Source organism: Quercus suber, unplaced genomic scaffold (assembly GCF_002906115.3).
Source record: "Quercus suber isolate HL8 unplaced genomic scaffold, Cork oak 2.0 scaffold_211, whole genome shotgun sequence".
Taxonomy (NCBI): Eukaryota; Viridiplantae; Streptophyta; class Magnoliopsida; order Fagales; family Fagaceae; genus Quercus; species Quercus suber.
In genome coordinates this window covers 324,193-339,822 of record NW_027069669.1, presented here as the reverse complement: position 1 = coordinate 339,822, position 15,630 = coordinate 324,193, and the positions used below count along the sequence as shown (strand labels likewise).

Genomic DNA, 15,630 nt, shown 5'->3' with positions numbered 1-15,630 from the left:
ATCGATGGCCTCTTCTCTTGATCGGTTGGGGATAGAGGAACGGAGAAACTGGGGTGTTCGGTTTATTTGTAGACCAAATGATTGGGAAATGGGTGGAGTGGAGGAATTTCTCCGTACATTGGCTTCAAATTTACCTCCCAATGAGAATGGTGATCGTTTGTGATGGAAGTTGACATAGAATGGGGATTTTGATGTCTGATCGTTCTATAATAAGTTACGAAGTCCCTTACCCATAATTTTTTCTTGGAAAGGAGTCTGGAAGGTTAAGGCTCTTTGGCGTGTCTCCTTCTTTGTGTAGACTGCTGTATGGGATAAAATCCTTACAGGTGACAATTTGAGGGGTAGAGGGATGGATTTTGTTAACTAGTGCATTATGTGCTGTTGTAATGGGGAGACGGTGGATCATTTGCTACTTCATTTTGGTAAGGCTTATCGGTTGTGGAGTTTGGTCTTTAGATTGTTTGGGATTTCTTGGGTCTTGCCAAGATCAGTTGCGGATACGCTCTTTGGCTGGCGGAATTGGCTTGGAAAGCATTTGTCTAGCATTTGGAATTTAGCTCCGTTGTGCTTAATGTGGTGTCTTTGGAGGGAGCGAAATAGGAGGATGTTTGAGGACATGGACAGTTCGGATGACCAGTTATTGGCTTCTTTTAGTGGCTCTTTGTTTGACTGGTCTAGGGCTTGGGGACTCACCTCTAGTGATTCTCTCCCCATGTTCCTTAGCTCTCTCCTTTGTAATTAATTTCTTTTCCTTCTCTTTTCCTCTCTTGTGTTTCTTATCTCTATGTATTTTTCTCTTTGCCTTATGTTTTTCTGCATAAGGTAGTGTTTTTGAATATACTTCTTTATTACTTATAAAAAAAGAGAGAGAGAATGCTTCCTCATTGTCTTATGTGGGTCATTTAGAGGGAAAGGAATACACTCACCTTTGAAGGGAATGAAAGATCAATTCATGAGTTGAAACTTCTCTTCCTTCAAACTTTGTTTGAAAGGGCAAATACTTCGGGTGTTTTTACTTTCAACTCTTTGCCTGATATGCTTCATTTTTGTACTTTCTTTGTTGCCTTTAGCACACTGCCCGTGTTTTTTTTTCCTCTGAATTTCCTTACTTTTTATTTCAATGAATTTTTTTTTAATAAGTTATTTCAATGAAGTTTTACTGGTCAAATGAAGAGGTTAGCCTTGTTTGAGTTCAAATTTTATTCTTTCATCTATATCTTTCCCTTTGATGTACTAGAACCTAAAAAATCTTTGGCCCTCCTACCTCGTGTTGTCTTTCTATCCTATTTATTGGTAAACAGAAATTTATTATCTAAAAAATCATTCCTTTGATCTTAATCTTTTGGATTTATCAAAGAAACAACATAAATTCCTAATTTTTTGATAACATGGAATATGAACCAATTGGGCAATATAAATTCTTAATTTCTTAATTCTTATTATGTGTTATAATATTATTTGGGTAATTAACTTCAATTTTATAACATGGAAAAATGAAGAATATGAACCAATTGCTTGAGTGAATTGACATATATATGATTATTTCCACTAATATAATAGTAAAATTATCTTTTATATCCTTGATTGGTGTATAATTAAATTTGCTTGTATCTTTTCTTGTACATTGTTTCAATTGTTGCCAAGAGAACTGAATTTGAGCTGGAATGTCATATTCCAAAATTTTTTCTTATTTAAATCTGATAAAAATAATCATAAAAAATCATTTTACGTAAGTAATCAGTGCATCACTTATAAATAATTAATACATGAAAATAAATGCATTTACCGTATTAATATTCTATTTAATTACATAGCCAAAATATAGAATATAGAATACTACAGTTTTGGTTCATACATATATTACATGTCACTAAAAAGATTTAGGAAGTGTAAATTTTTAAGTTTAATATAATTAAAAATATGAACATATATCTTCAGTAAATTCCCACGAACACTTCATTTGGGGTGTTGAACTCGTGTCGTAACGGTGTCTTATCTACCGTGTCATGTTATAATTTTTCAAAAATTGCTTGTGTTACTATATCATACCCATACCTGTGTCCGCGCATCCTAGGTAAATTCACAAATATTTAATTATTTCAACTAATTCAAGCATACAATTATCTTTTATATCTTTGATTTCAGGTGTTATTCATTTTGCTTTTGCCTTTTGATGTTTTTGTTGCTAGGGCAACATGACAAATAATGTTACATTCCAAATTAATTGTGTTTTTTTTTAATAATACATATATAATAAAAATAAACATATAAATTCTCTTTTTATAAATAATTAGTTCACCATCTATAAATAATTAATAGATGAAAAATCAATGCATTTACCCTATCAATACATGGAAATTAATTAATGCATTGACATAATGCAAAGTTTATATGGCTATATTTCCTGCTTATATATATATATATATGCTGATTTTTAAACCTTGTGTCATTCAGTCATAGACTCATATCATCATAAGCACCCCTCAATTTATTTACCTTGCTTTTAACATGTCAGGTAGAAATGTCAGAAATTCGGTCCATTATTTCTGCAACCACTAAAAGAAGCCTTGTGCTTATAGATGAAATTTGCCGTGGAACAGAAACAGCAAAAGGGACTTGTATTGCTGGTAGCATTATTGAAACTCTTGATAAAATTGGTTGTTTGGGTGTTGTATCCACTCATTTGCATGGAATATTTACGTTGCCACTCAATACCAAGAACACTGTTTACAAAGCAATGGGAACAGTATCTGTTGATGGCAAAACAAAACCAACACTGAAGTTGATAGACGGGATATGTAGAGAAAGCCTAGCATTTGAAACAGCTAAAAAGGAGGGGATTTCTGAATCAATAATCCAAAGAGCTGAAAGCCTGTATCTATCAGCTTATGCAAAAGAAGTCGTTTCAGCAAAAAATGACTCAGAACTAGTGGACGTTTGTTCTAATATGAGTATTAATGGTTCTGATGAATCTCACTTTCAGTTGAGAAGAATTAGAGAAGGAGTTGCCCATAATTGGACAGGGTCAACAAACCGAACAGAATTTCTACAGAAGGAAGTTGAGAGTGCTGTCACAGTAATATGTCAGAAGAAGCTGATTGAGCTCTACAAGAAGAAAAACATATCAGAACTTGCTGAGGTACACTGTGTCCTAATTGGTGCTAGGGAACGGCCACCTCCATCAACAATAGGTGCTTCAAGTGTCTATGTGATGCTTAGACCTGACAAGAAATTATATGTTGGAGAGGTACCTCTCTTTTGACATTCTTTTCTCCTTTTTTTTTCCTGTTAATTATGAGTTCATACTCAGAAAGTTGTCCTGAAAGTTTTTTTCAAGAATGATTAAATACATCACGCCATGACATCATGATGAGGGTTTGTTTTCGTTACTGGCTGAAAAGTGCCATACAGAAAGTTTTATTGGTAGTTCTGCTATTTCAGCAAGATAACCCAAGCAATGTTAGCTCAAAATATGGTGCAATGTATTTGTCTTCACTCTCTGGCGCAGTCAATTTATTGATTTCATTTTATAATCTGATATGCTTTTTTTTTTTTTTTTCCTGTACATATTTAACTATCAGCTATAATGCTAAATTGACTTTTTCAAAAACTTTTGCTCTAGACCGATGATCTCGAGGGCCGAGTCACTGCCCATCGTTCAAAGGAAGGGCTGCAGAATGTGTCTTTTCTTTATTTTGTAGTCCCTGGAAAGAGCCTGGCTTGTCAACTGGAAACTCTTCTCATCAACCAGCTTCCTAATCAAGGGTTCCGACTAGCCAATGTTGCCGATGGTAAGCACAGAAATTTTGGCACATCCGTCTCCATAGAAAGTGTGCCCGTTTGTTCATGATGCTACAGCCCATGATCCCATGTGCAACCCTTAGCTAGCCAGTCAAGAAAGAGATAGTCGACCTTGATTTGTTATCGTATGTAATTAAAGGTAAAAAAACAAGTGGATTTGTCTTTCCAATTTTATCAGATATCCCTAAAGCGACAAGCAAGAGGGTGTGAAATTGATCTGGCAGTGGCAGCAACAATTTTGTCTCTGTTGCTTCATAGAAAGTGTGCCCGTTTGTTCATGATGCTACAGCCCATGATCCCATGTGCAACCCTTAGCTAGCCAGTCAAGAAAGAGATAGTCGACCTTGATTTGTTATCGTATGTAATTAAAGGTAAAAAAACAAGTGGATTTGTCTTTCCAATTTTATCAGATATCCCTAAAGCGACAAGCAAGAGGGTGTGAAATTGATCTGGCAGTGGCAGCAACAATTTTGTCTCTGTTGCTCCACTTGAAGCGTAATGTCTTCATGCTTCACCCCCAGTAAGTTGGGTGAGATTTTGTAATTTGACATGTAATCTCGCTGTAAGTAACGCCTACGTGTACATAAAGCTTTTGTTTATTTCATTTTGTCCATTCTTTCCTTTGTTCACTTCTTTTTGGACTTTGTATTGACCAATTTTACCAAGTTTTGAACTTGGTTGAGTGCCAAGTCTAATATGGCTTGGAAGGAGAGCATATTGAGGTAGTATAACAATGACTAGGCTCGTTGTAGCCGGTGACCAACTGCTGGCGACATGCACAGTTCTACCAAACTCCTATTATTGTTAGTAAATGGACAATGAATCTCACACGAGGTTTCAATGATGGGCAAATAATGAGAAATTATCATGTTCTTTGGGCTGATTAAGCAATGTTTTGCAGCAAACTTATTCATGGGTTTAATGATTCGCAAAATGTAGTCCTCAAAAAATTAACTCATCATTCTTGGGTTGTTGCCTTTGACGAGGGTGGCAATTGAGTGGGTTGGGTAGGTTTTGGGTCGGGTATATAATTACTCATTTACTCATTTATTATCCAATTATAAAAATTTTAAATATTCATTTCTCACGCAACCCATCTAATTGCTAAACCCTCTCATTTAACCAATTGTTAGATTTTACAAACACTTAAAACTTATAAAATTACCCTTTCAAAAAAAACAAAAAAAAACAAAAAAAAAACAAATGAAATTACTAAGAAAAGAAGCAGGAATCGTTCTTTTAAACCTTCCTACATTTTCCTAGCAACTAAACAGAGAGTTTTCATATGCTTCAAATTGCACAATAAAACAATCATAATAACAATAATTGCAATACAAATTTTTGTTTTAATACCCTGAAATTCATAAATTTTCTGCAAATGATTCACCGAATTTCACAAAGTTCACTAAATCATGCTTGAAAGTTCATATATTTCACTTTCCCTTATATTTTCTCTGCCACCAGACACAAAGTTGATACACACCTCACTTCAAATAGCAAATTTCAAAAGTAAAGCAAAAGAAACAAGTACAAGAATAAGAGAGAAAGTGAGTAGAATCGGTATTGTCTCCATTAAAAAGGAGATCGAGGACTGGAAAGTCAATTTGGCAAGTCAAGGAAAATCAAGTCGATTCAAGTTCATCTCTAATGCTCTCAGGAGGTTTTGTTTCTCTTCCATGAGCTCCAATGAGTTCATCTCTAGTGCTGTCATAAGATCTTTGAGAATCTAAGAAGGAAAAGTGTGCGAGAGAGAAGGTTAGAGGCTTAGGACTCGTTTGGTAGCTAAGAAAATGAGAAGAAAATCAAAGATAAAATTTTTCTCTATAGAGTTTAGAAGCAAGAGATAGTGCGGCCGAAGTTGAATTGGTTTTGGTTTTAGTTTTTAAAATGTTTTTTAGGTTTTAGATTTTAGATGGGTAATGGGTTGATGAATTTGGGTAAAAATTACCACCCTTACTTCTAACAGCGTGGTTCTGAGATTCACTTATCTTTGTGACTAACATCTATAAATTAAAGTTATGAAATATACTTGATACCATTAGAATACTAATACAACCAACCTATGTGATTTTGTTTGTTAAAATATACCTTTTTCTTTTATCTATTAGTTTTAATGAATTTTTGTATCTTTGTTTGAGTATTATAAAACTTTTATGAATTTATGCTGACTAATAAGATGACATAATTAAAAAATTAAGATAGTGGTATAAAGGGTTACCAAATAGCCCATTGTACATGGCCCACCAAGCTAATGGGCAGCTCGGTCTGTTATTATTGAGGCCCATGGGTAGCCCACTAGCCTAGGGGTCAGGCCGTGGGCTAGTGTTTATGCCCATGGGTGCCTGTTGGCCCAACTTGTTACCTAACACAATAACTTATAATTCATAACAAAAATATATAAGAGAAGTATGAAGAATTAATCTTGAATCATTATAGAGAAATTTTTTAAAAGAACTCCCTCAATCACTATGATACTTAAAGTGATTGTGTTAAACATAGTTTACTAAATATATATTTTCTAGTAGTCTAACAACTTTGAATTAACCATTTTAATTTTTTTTATATTAAAGATAAAAATAAAAAACCATTTAAAGCCTTAATAAAATAATTAAATAAATTTGATTGTTAAAAAAATTTATTTAAGTATTCAATTCTTTGATTCTTTCATTTAAAAAAAATATAGATTATTCACTTATAAAAAAATTGTTCTAAAAAAAAATTGTGGGTACCATAGGAGTGCTTCACACGTCCTAGGCCTGCTAGGCGTGCTTGGCATTCACCTAGGCGTGCTTGGCAACCACCTAGGCCGTCCTTGGATGGCCTTACATTCACCTCGACATGCTTTGCATTCACCTCGGCATGCTTGGCATTCACCTCGGACGGTGTCCTAGGAGTCCCACATCGAAGGAAAACCCCCCCACTTGCTGCCTTATAAGCTTTAAAATGAAAGAAGTAGTGTACCATTAGTTTAGTTATTCGAACCAAACTAGTGGTACTCTAATGCCATTGGTTCATGCCTTATAAAGTGATAGGAGGAAGGAAACCCTTCCAATGTAGGACAAAGAGCAAAAATTGCCTAAGGAGTACTCATAAGTTTCCTTAGAGCAAAAAACTCCCCCACAATAATAAAATAAAATGCAAACACAAGCCCATGGGTAGCTTATTAGGCCTAATTCGCTAAAGACAAAATGGGCATTGCTTATGGACAAGGTTATGGGCTGGAGTTTTCTCTTTCGGTATAGCCCGACTCGGCCCATTAACTAGTTAATAGCCCACTATGCCCAGCTCATTGTGCCCATTAGCCATATAAAAATGGGTTAGATTGACTCAACTTGGCCTATTGGTGACTTCTTAAAATAGTTCATTGATATCAAAATATTTTATTTCTATAGTCGTACCTAAAATGGTCCAAAATTTTGTTATAAACCCCTAAATTATTAACTAAAACTAGAAAAAAAATGATAAAAGAAAGAAATACAATATACAACAATAATAATTTTTGAGTTACAATAATTTTTTTGCTTCAAAAAAAAAGTTACAATAATTTTTTCAAAATATTTCACAAGTCACAATTATTGAGTTAGCAAGTTTTTTTAATAGTAGATAATAGGTTCAAATGAGAATTGTGGGGCCAGAAAATCAAGTAGCCCCGGCCCACTCCAAACTAGGCCCAAGGGCCCACGCCGAGGATGAGTGAGGGGTCCGAGGATAGAAATGCGAGAGCTGACTCCCGAGGAACCTATCAGAGGAGTGCCCTCCCTCGGGCGTCCGAGACCTCGGGAGAACACAAGGACCACCCAATCAAAGGAGATTCCTTTGCTGTCCGAGGAGGAAAGGGCCCAGTGCCACGCGTTGGCAACAGAAGTATGGAGAAGGGGCAAGCCCTGGGCGAACTGTCACCTCGGCATTGAATGCGCTCACCTAACCCTCCTGGCCGCATTAATGGAGATGTAACCCCTTGACAGGGCAACATCGATCAGGGTGAGCCACTTGAGCACGGATATGACCTCTGATGGGACGGACGGTCAGAAGAGAGGCCAATAGATGATCAACAGGAGGATGAAGAGAGGGATATATAAGAAATGTGAGCAAAGTGTTAAAGGGGGAGGGGTTTTGGGGAAGGAAAGCCTCCTCGGTTATGGGTCGAGGAGCATTCCCAAGTTGTAAATTAGACTTAGTGCATTTCAATGAAAAAATGGGTTTGTGCTCTGCTGTAAGCCTGCCAGCGCCTAAACCTTTGATCCACTCTCTACAAATGTATTATTGGGGAACTTGGGCCACAAAAACCGTCCCTACAAGAATATATATATATATATATATATATATAAATGAGCTAAAATGCAAATTGTGGCCTACAAATTTAATTGAAATTCATTCTAGTCTTTTAATTTTACTTTCCTTCAATAGAATTTTTTAAGTTTTAAATTCATTCAATTTAATTTCCATTAAAAATATTTTTCTAACATGAAAAACATAATAAAACCGGAGGAGCGCACGGCGGTGTCACATAATGGTAAATCATATAGAAGTAGGACCAAGGGAGAATGCAAAAACGGTGCGTTGCATTTACAACGTTGAAGAGTACAGACGGTGCGTTTCAGTCTCTCTCTCTCTCTCTCCCTTTCTCTCTCCTTCCTCTTTTTTCTTCTTTCTCCACCATCATTTTCATTTCTGAACCAGGAAAATCTCCATTTTTATATTTTCCCGCATTTTCTCGGCAACCAAACAAAAAAGGAATTAGACTTGTTGCTAGATCTGGATGGACAAGGTGGTGGAGGCTGTAGAAACGGCGAAGAAGGAATGGGACGAAGCGTATAGTCGGGCCAAAGAGCATATAAAGGCGATCGAAGGTTACGGTAAATCTAAGGAGGAACAGAATTCGAATTCGCTTCCGAGATTGAACGGGCTTGCACAGGACGCCTTGGCTTTGCTCTCCTCACTCCAATTCAGGCTCGATCTTCTCGCGCCACAGTTGCCTACCGATGATCAAGTCCAATCCGCTACAGCTCTGCTTGATTCCTGGAAAAACGAATCCCACAAGTACTCAATCCTCTCCCTCTTTCTCTATGAAATTTGAGATTTTACTCTATGTTTGGTTGCTGAGAAAATATTACGTGCAAAAGAAGTGGAGTTTCTGTTACAGATTTTAACGTTATGCTTGCTGCAGAATATTTGGATGTTTGCTTAATTTTAGGATCAATTGCATTTGTATTTGCATTTTAGTAGGATAAGGGAATTTGTTTATCAAGTGTTTGGGGGGTAACGGCTAGTGGAGCTAGTGTTTGAGTTTTATTAGGATAGATTGTTCCTAAAATGCAGAGCCTATCTTGTATAAAAGGAGCAGTGGTTTATTTGAATAAAAATCATCAGATAAGAATTATTTATGCAGAGTAATCTGTAGAGGTCAAGGATTCCTCGATCAATCCTAATTTCTTTTTAGTCTTTATCCAATACCCATTAATTATCAAAATAGGTAAAGGTCAAGTCTTGTGCGTACCAGAAAATGTAGGAAAGTGAACTGGGAAAGGGATAGAGAGAAAGAAAAGCGATTGCATTGATTAGAGGATTATGTTGGAAATGAAATATAGTGAGTTCAACTATAATTAGTATAATTCTCTGTTCTTTTACCATTTCTCAGCAACCAAATACAATGCCCTGTGCTTTATTAGTTTTCTTAGAATTGCTGAAAACGATGAGAGAGAAAAAAAAATGTTAAATGGTAATGCTTGTGTTTTGTTGTGATTGTTGCTAGTTTGCGACAGAGTTTGAGAAATGCCAATTTACAAGCAAAGGCTAACATGAGGAAAGCTGCTCAGGAAGAGGTAATCAACTCCATGTTTAGATATACTCTCCCCTCAAAATTGAATGAGGAAATATATTTCTAATACCCCACCTCTGAAGTAACCCATTTTGTGAAAAGCTTGCAAGTTTTTATTTTATTTTATTTTACACAATGGGTCTTGAGTGCACGACCTCACCGGTCTCCCTAGAACTTATGAGGGGAGGAGGTTCTAGTTGAGTTAGAGCACATTGGCGACCTCTGAAATGAGGTTTGGTTTAACATAGTTGTGTTAATTGCAGAGAGAGCTATTGCTGGGTGGTGGAGGAGAGTCCACAATTCGCAGACGCAACTTACAGTATGTATGATGCTCTATATATTTGTTCCCAAATTTAATACTGGGATTGTAATTTTGGGCATACTTTATGAACTTCAACAAAGTTCGTCATATTTTTAATGTGGATTAGTTAATGTAGTGTATGATCTACAATTGTCTGTCAGGACAAAGGCTGGAATGACATCTGCTGCTGAAAGCATCACTGATAGCCTTCGGCGTACTCGCCAATTGTAGGAGAGTCCACAATTCGCAGACGCAACTTACAGTATGTATGATGCTCTATATATTTGTTCCCAAATTTAATACTGGGATTGTAATTTTGGGCATACTTTATGAACTTCAACAAAGTTCGTCATATTTTTAATGTGGATTAGTTAATGTAGTGTATGATCTACAATTGTCTGTCAGGACAAAGGCTGGAATGACATCTGCTGCTGAAAGCATCACTGATAGCCTTCGGCGTACTCGCCAATTGATGGTTCAGGTTAGTAGCTATAGTTCTTCTTGTCGTGTTTTGTAATAGACTAATAGGTGTTTTTGTGGGATGTGCAATTAATTTACTCACTGGATCTTTATGTGCTTATAGGAGGTGGAAAGAAGTGCAAGCACACTCATGACTGTTGGTACGTCCTTTTAATTCCAATATCTTATATAAATTTAACATTGTTTGATCATAATGATACTGGATTAGATCTGATCTTTTATCCGGGTTGTTTCTTGTATTTTAGGTAATCAGTTTGGGTACTCTTTCTGATTTGATATAAACACGGTTAAAAAAAATGATATTATATAGTTAAGGAATCAAAGAATTATGGTATGATTTTGATATGACTGCATGATTTAGCAATGATGTTGAATCTACTTTAACCCAACGATCAACTAAGGAAAAAAGAATAGAATCTTCCAATATATGGGATTCATTTGAGCTGCAATAGAAATGTTAATTCATTTTCTATTATGGTTGCATCACAAAGGAAAGATGCTGGGTTTTTCTTTTGGTATGTGGTTGATTCTCCCTTTTCATTACTCAGTCATATTTCAAGATGAATTACCTAGATTTCTGAAAGAAATTGTTCTTTGGAGCTCTTCTCTTTTATTTCTTTTATCAGCTATATAATATGTAACCACTGCCCATTATAGCTGTAAGAAGATTTATGCAGTTTTATTTTTTATTCTTAATCATTTTCCATTCCCTTGTGAAATTTTATTATGGCCATCTTCTTGCAGTTCATCCTTTGTGGGGATGCTAAAATTTTGGTCATCCCAAAAACTCAAATTTAAGTTTGTTAGAAGTAAGTGCTTGGCTCATTTTTATCTTGAGTATTATGATTTGTTTTTGGGAAGCCTACACAACTAGTTGGAAGTTATAGCTCTAACAAGTAAAGCTCAATATTTTCGTTTTTCTTTCTTTTGCTTGCTGAAATAACAATATATACGTTATGTTTGTTATCAAATTACACACATGGACTTAGGGACAGGAAATTTGGTCTGATGGAATAGAATTGTGGTGCAATTATGCAAAAAAAAAAACATGGGGTTAGTCCCTTAAATTCATGTACCTGGATAATAATGACTTGGATTTTGGTTTTTAGTTTGGATCTAGTGATGAGGTTATAGTTTCTTCAAAATAGTCATGTGGTTAGGCCTATGGCTGTAACCCCAGTTATCCACCTCCAATTTCATAGATTCACCTAGTGATCTATCTTGAGACATTGGGAGCCTATGCAAAGATTATAGAACGATCCTCCTAAAGTGACCTCCTGGGCATGAGGATAAATTGCTTAGCCCATTAAGGGTGAAAAGCCCCTATATTACCCGGTAACTAGTTCTGGTGGGTGGGGTCAGTTGCTTATGGGAGCTTGATTAGCAGCGAGGATAATTGTGCAGTATGCTCTATGACATACAACTAATGTAAGTGAAGTTCTTCTATGTCATCTAGAAAAGAAAGATCCTCCTGAAGTGAATAATGACCAAGAGACAGATTTGTCATCATATAGGCTTCACCATGAGGACGATGCAATTTGGTTTAATATTTTTGTTGTGTAGTTTTGTGTGATTTGTTTGTTCAATGTTTCCCCTATGATTTATCTTGTGATGCTGTTTTCTTTCTTCTTTTTGGTTAGATGCTCACAAGATGCATATTTATAAGAAATATTTAGCCAAGGTTTTATGTGATTGTGTTGCTTCCCAGTATATGAACGTAGACCATACTTTGTCAAAAACAAGAAAGAAAAGAACATAAACCGTTTACAAGAACTTAGGACATGACTTTGTTCTGTGGTTTTTTGGTTGGATTTGTAGAGGAATCAACCGGAGTATTAAAGAAGGCTGAAAGTGAATACAAAGGGCATCGCTCGTTGTTGATGCGAATGTTGCAGCAAAAGGTTACTGCTGCCATAAAAGCTGGTATGGTGGGACAAGCCAAGATTGGAGGTGGGGCTGTCGCAAATGGCATAAATGACAATGCAGTTCATAGGGTGGATGTTCCTTTAGATAGACCTATGCGTGATGAACTTTAAAGTTATTTTCTTTTTGTCATGATCAAAAGCAGTTAGCAGTGTCCTATAAAATGGCTCTCATGCTTTCTTGTGCCCTTATCTTACATGGCTCTAAGGCCATATCTAATGCAATGTGCCATAATCCCCTGTTAATAGTTTTTCTTTTTAGACCCCCCCCTCCCCCCCAAAACAAATACTAAATGTCACAAAGTAAATTGCTTCATTTCTCAATGGCCGAAAAGATTAAGAGGCTTGTAACTCAATTGGCACATTCTTGTAATTCCGATGAGAATGTCTAGGTCTAAATCCTCCCTCCTCTATTGGTGTAACTATCAAATTATTTATTTAAAAAAAAATGCCCAAAAGTTATTTAAGAAGAGAAAGGAAAAGTAAAGTTGGCTTCAATCTTATTTTTGTGTGGTCAGTTATCAAGAGACTGCCTTGTGCAAATATATACAATCTTCTTGCATTGGATGTAGAGAAAAATCATGCATATGGTTCACTTCATAGCTAAAGGAAAGCAATGAGAGAAATCCATTTCAGTGAATCTAACAATCAACTGATTCCTTGAACTCAAAGCAGTCAAGCTTTTCTATTAAACATCAACTGAATAGAGCCAATTGACTGCCATACAGAGAACTTGAAGAAGTGGGAGTGACTCTTGGATAGATTTGAGTGCTTACGCCAGGAGCCAGAAATTCCTGTGGGTTTTTGTATTGAGAAGAAAGCCTGCATTTTGGCCCTTTTTCTGCACTGCAACACAGGTGCACTTGCTATTCTCGATCAGGTACTCTGCCGTGTCTACCACTTTTGTTCCTCTAAGGGGCCGCTTATTTCTGTTGGTACACACAGAGATGCAATAAATGATTAGGAAATAATTTGTGTTCACGGTCTAAAATTTTATAGAACTTGTTAAGAAAAAAAATATAAACAAGAATTAATTTGTGTAAGTTAAGAACTATAAATTGTTTCTTGAAACCAAAATTAGCTTTCCGAGGACTAGGGAACAACTTTTCTGTTTGCTAGGTTGGAAACCTTGTTTGGTTTCAAAATGCAATTAGTTTAGAGGCACGCAACAAAATTCATAACAAATTTCACAACTGTCTAAGGTAACTAGTTGATAATGGTAGATAATAAAGTAGTTTCAGTGGTGGGTTCATATAAGAATTAATAATAACTTGTTAAAACAATTGTTGTGAAAATTGTTGTGTCTCTAGCATTACTCTTCAAAATAGTTTTGTGAAATTTACCTGCAATGGGTGCTCGTGCTTTTTCTATCATAAAATTCGAATGAATAGATAGTAGGAAATGGAGTTAGTTTAAGAGGTGTACGGTGGAAGTAACCAATTTTTCTATCATACCATTTTTGTTTTATATTATTATGTATAACTGTTGAAGCATGTCTTTCAATGAGAGAGGAAAGTACTGGTTATCCTAAAATTCATTAGCAAGTAACATGCATTCTTTAATCATTAATGGTTTATAATAATCTTTGCTTTATATATAGTAGGAAAATTGTGCCTAGCCTTTTTTTTTAAAGATAATGATACTCTCACATTTACATTTTAACATCTACTTTCATATTTTAAATGTGGATATTTCCTTTTCTTCATATCAAATGTGTACACCAACACATTAATTGTGGTTTTTAATTGTAAAATGAGTGTAAGATGATATTTTACATGACATTTATCCAATTACAAAAAGAAAAAGAAAGTTAATCCATGTAGAAAACTAGTTTCGTTTCTTGTTATTCAAATTCTGAACCATGTAATATTATTAGAACATCTTTTTTTTCTTTCTTTTTGATAGGAAATATTAGAATAACTAGAATTTCTATCCACCATACATATTGTAACGTGAAATTAAAACTAAAAGATATGTTACTCTAAAAACTCACCCTAATATTGCTGTTGAAAGACTCCGGCGCTGCCCTATAACTATGACATCGATCCCAAGTTGGTGGCTTTGGAAAAGAATAGTATTTGCCTTGTCCTTGCCTTCCATTTCCACCCTCTCTACACGGACTCTAACTTTTGGATGAGCCACCTTACATGCACTCTTCATTTCTTCAAGAAAATCCACATCCACAGGCACAGCTCCACATGATCCACCTCCTTCCGAGGATCCCATGTTTGAGGATGAAGAAGATGATGAGGATGATGAGCCTACACTAGGCCTTTTAAGAAACGTAGAGAATGTGTATTTCCATGATGGGTTTTGATTCTCAACGTGAAGAAGAATCAATTCATCTTGCTCAAACAATACATGTGAAAGAGCATATTGCAATGCAACTACAGACTCACTACCACCTTGCATGGGGGCCGTGCATGGCCCTCCTCCAGTACTGTTGATATTATTGATCATCGACCGAATTATTAACAAACACTACACAAAGGCTTTGGAAGGAGCTAGGAAGTGTGTAATAATATAATAAGCGGTAAGTCATGATTTTCTATATGTGTTTATCAAGATGGACAACTATTAACAAATTTTTAATTAGCTGACATCATGTGAATAACGATCTGGTTCTGCTTTGTTTCCATGCTAAATTTGGATGTGTTTGTTTTCGAAAGTCGAAACTTCAACCTCGAGACCCGGTCAAGCTCTAACACAAAAAACCAATTTTACTACCAAAAAAAAAAAAAGACTGTAAACATTACATTACAGTTACAATGAAAGTGACTTTTTTTTTTTTTTTTTGGGTTGATAATTTCAAAACATAATAAATAAATGTGTAAATGAGTTCTTCAATAAAATAAAATAAAATGTCAAGCCTACTACTAATTAATTTTACACTACAAAACATCTACAAACTTATATGATAATAAATGTGATTGGTGATAACTTAAAACTTAGAGAAATGCTATATATACAACATTTTCATAATAAATCTTAAGTGGTAGATTATTATTAGTTGTTATGAGTTAACAAATAAATAACTTTAATTGTAAATTCAAATTAAAACCAATAACAACTTACCACTTATAATTTATTATGAAAGTATTATGGAATAAGTAGCACTTCTTTAAAACTTTCATAGTAAAATTTGTAATCCCCTAATACTACTTAACAATAAAAGGTATTTTCTTTTTCATATCTAATCTATGATCTCTTCCTTAATTTCAAACCAATATAATCTCATACACCATGTAAACTAAAGAGTTTTCAATTAAAATAAAGCATTGGATTAAGTTTCTCTAGAGTTCTTAAGG

General features: G+C 35.3%; 3 protein-coding genes across 3 annotated transcripts in view; 2 read left to right on the top strand and 1 right to left on the bottom strand.

Annotated features, from left to right (window-relative positions):
* LOC111996530 (DNA mismatch repair protein MSH1, mitochondrial) overlaps positions 1 to 4,050 on the top strand; it is a 31,172-nt gene extending 27,122 nt beyond the window's left edge. The window contains exons 20-21 of the mRNA XM_065779512.1: positions 2,516 to 3,247; positions 3,623 to 4,050. Of these exons, the coding sequence (XP_065635584.1) occupies positions 2,516 to 3,247; positions 3,623 to 3,850 (960 nt within the window). The 3' untranslated portion in view covers positions 3,851 to 4,050. The remainder of the gene's footprint in view (positions 1 to 2,515; positions 3,248 to 3,622) is intronic.
* Positions 4,051 to 8,314: 4,264 nt separating this feature from the next.
* Positions 8,315 to 12,568, top strand: LOC111996539 (uncharacterized). Its single transcript, XM_065779511.1, has 7 exons — positions 8,315 to 8,391; positions 8,482 to 8,841; positions 9,554 to 9,623; positions 9,883 to 9,938; positions 10,326 to 10,401; positions 10,504 to 10,540; positions 12,219 to 12,568. Exons 2-7 carry the CDS (start codon positions 8,561 to 8,563, stop codon positions 12,434 to 12,436), a joined length of 738 nt encoding a protein of 245 aa, XP_065635583.1. The 5' UTR covers positions 8,315 to 8,391; positions 8,482 to 8,560; the 3' UTR covers positions 12,437 to 12,568.
* A 235-nt stretch (positions 12,569 to 12,803) lies between these two features.
* LOC111996540 (uncharacterized) lies at positions 12,804 to 14,734 on the bottom strand. The gene is made up of 2 exons (XM_024028523.2): positions 14,316 to 14,734; positions 12,804 to 13,251 (listed from the first exon to the last, which is right to left on the bottom strand). The coding sequence occupies exons 1-2, from the start codon at positions 14,732 to 14,734 to the stop codon at positions 13,095 to 13,097; spliced, it is 576 nt and encodes a 191-aa protein (XP_023884291.2). The 3' UTR covers positions 12,804 to 13,094.
* Between the last annotated feature and the right edge of the window lie 896 nt (positions 14,735 to 15,630).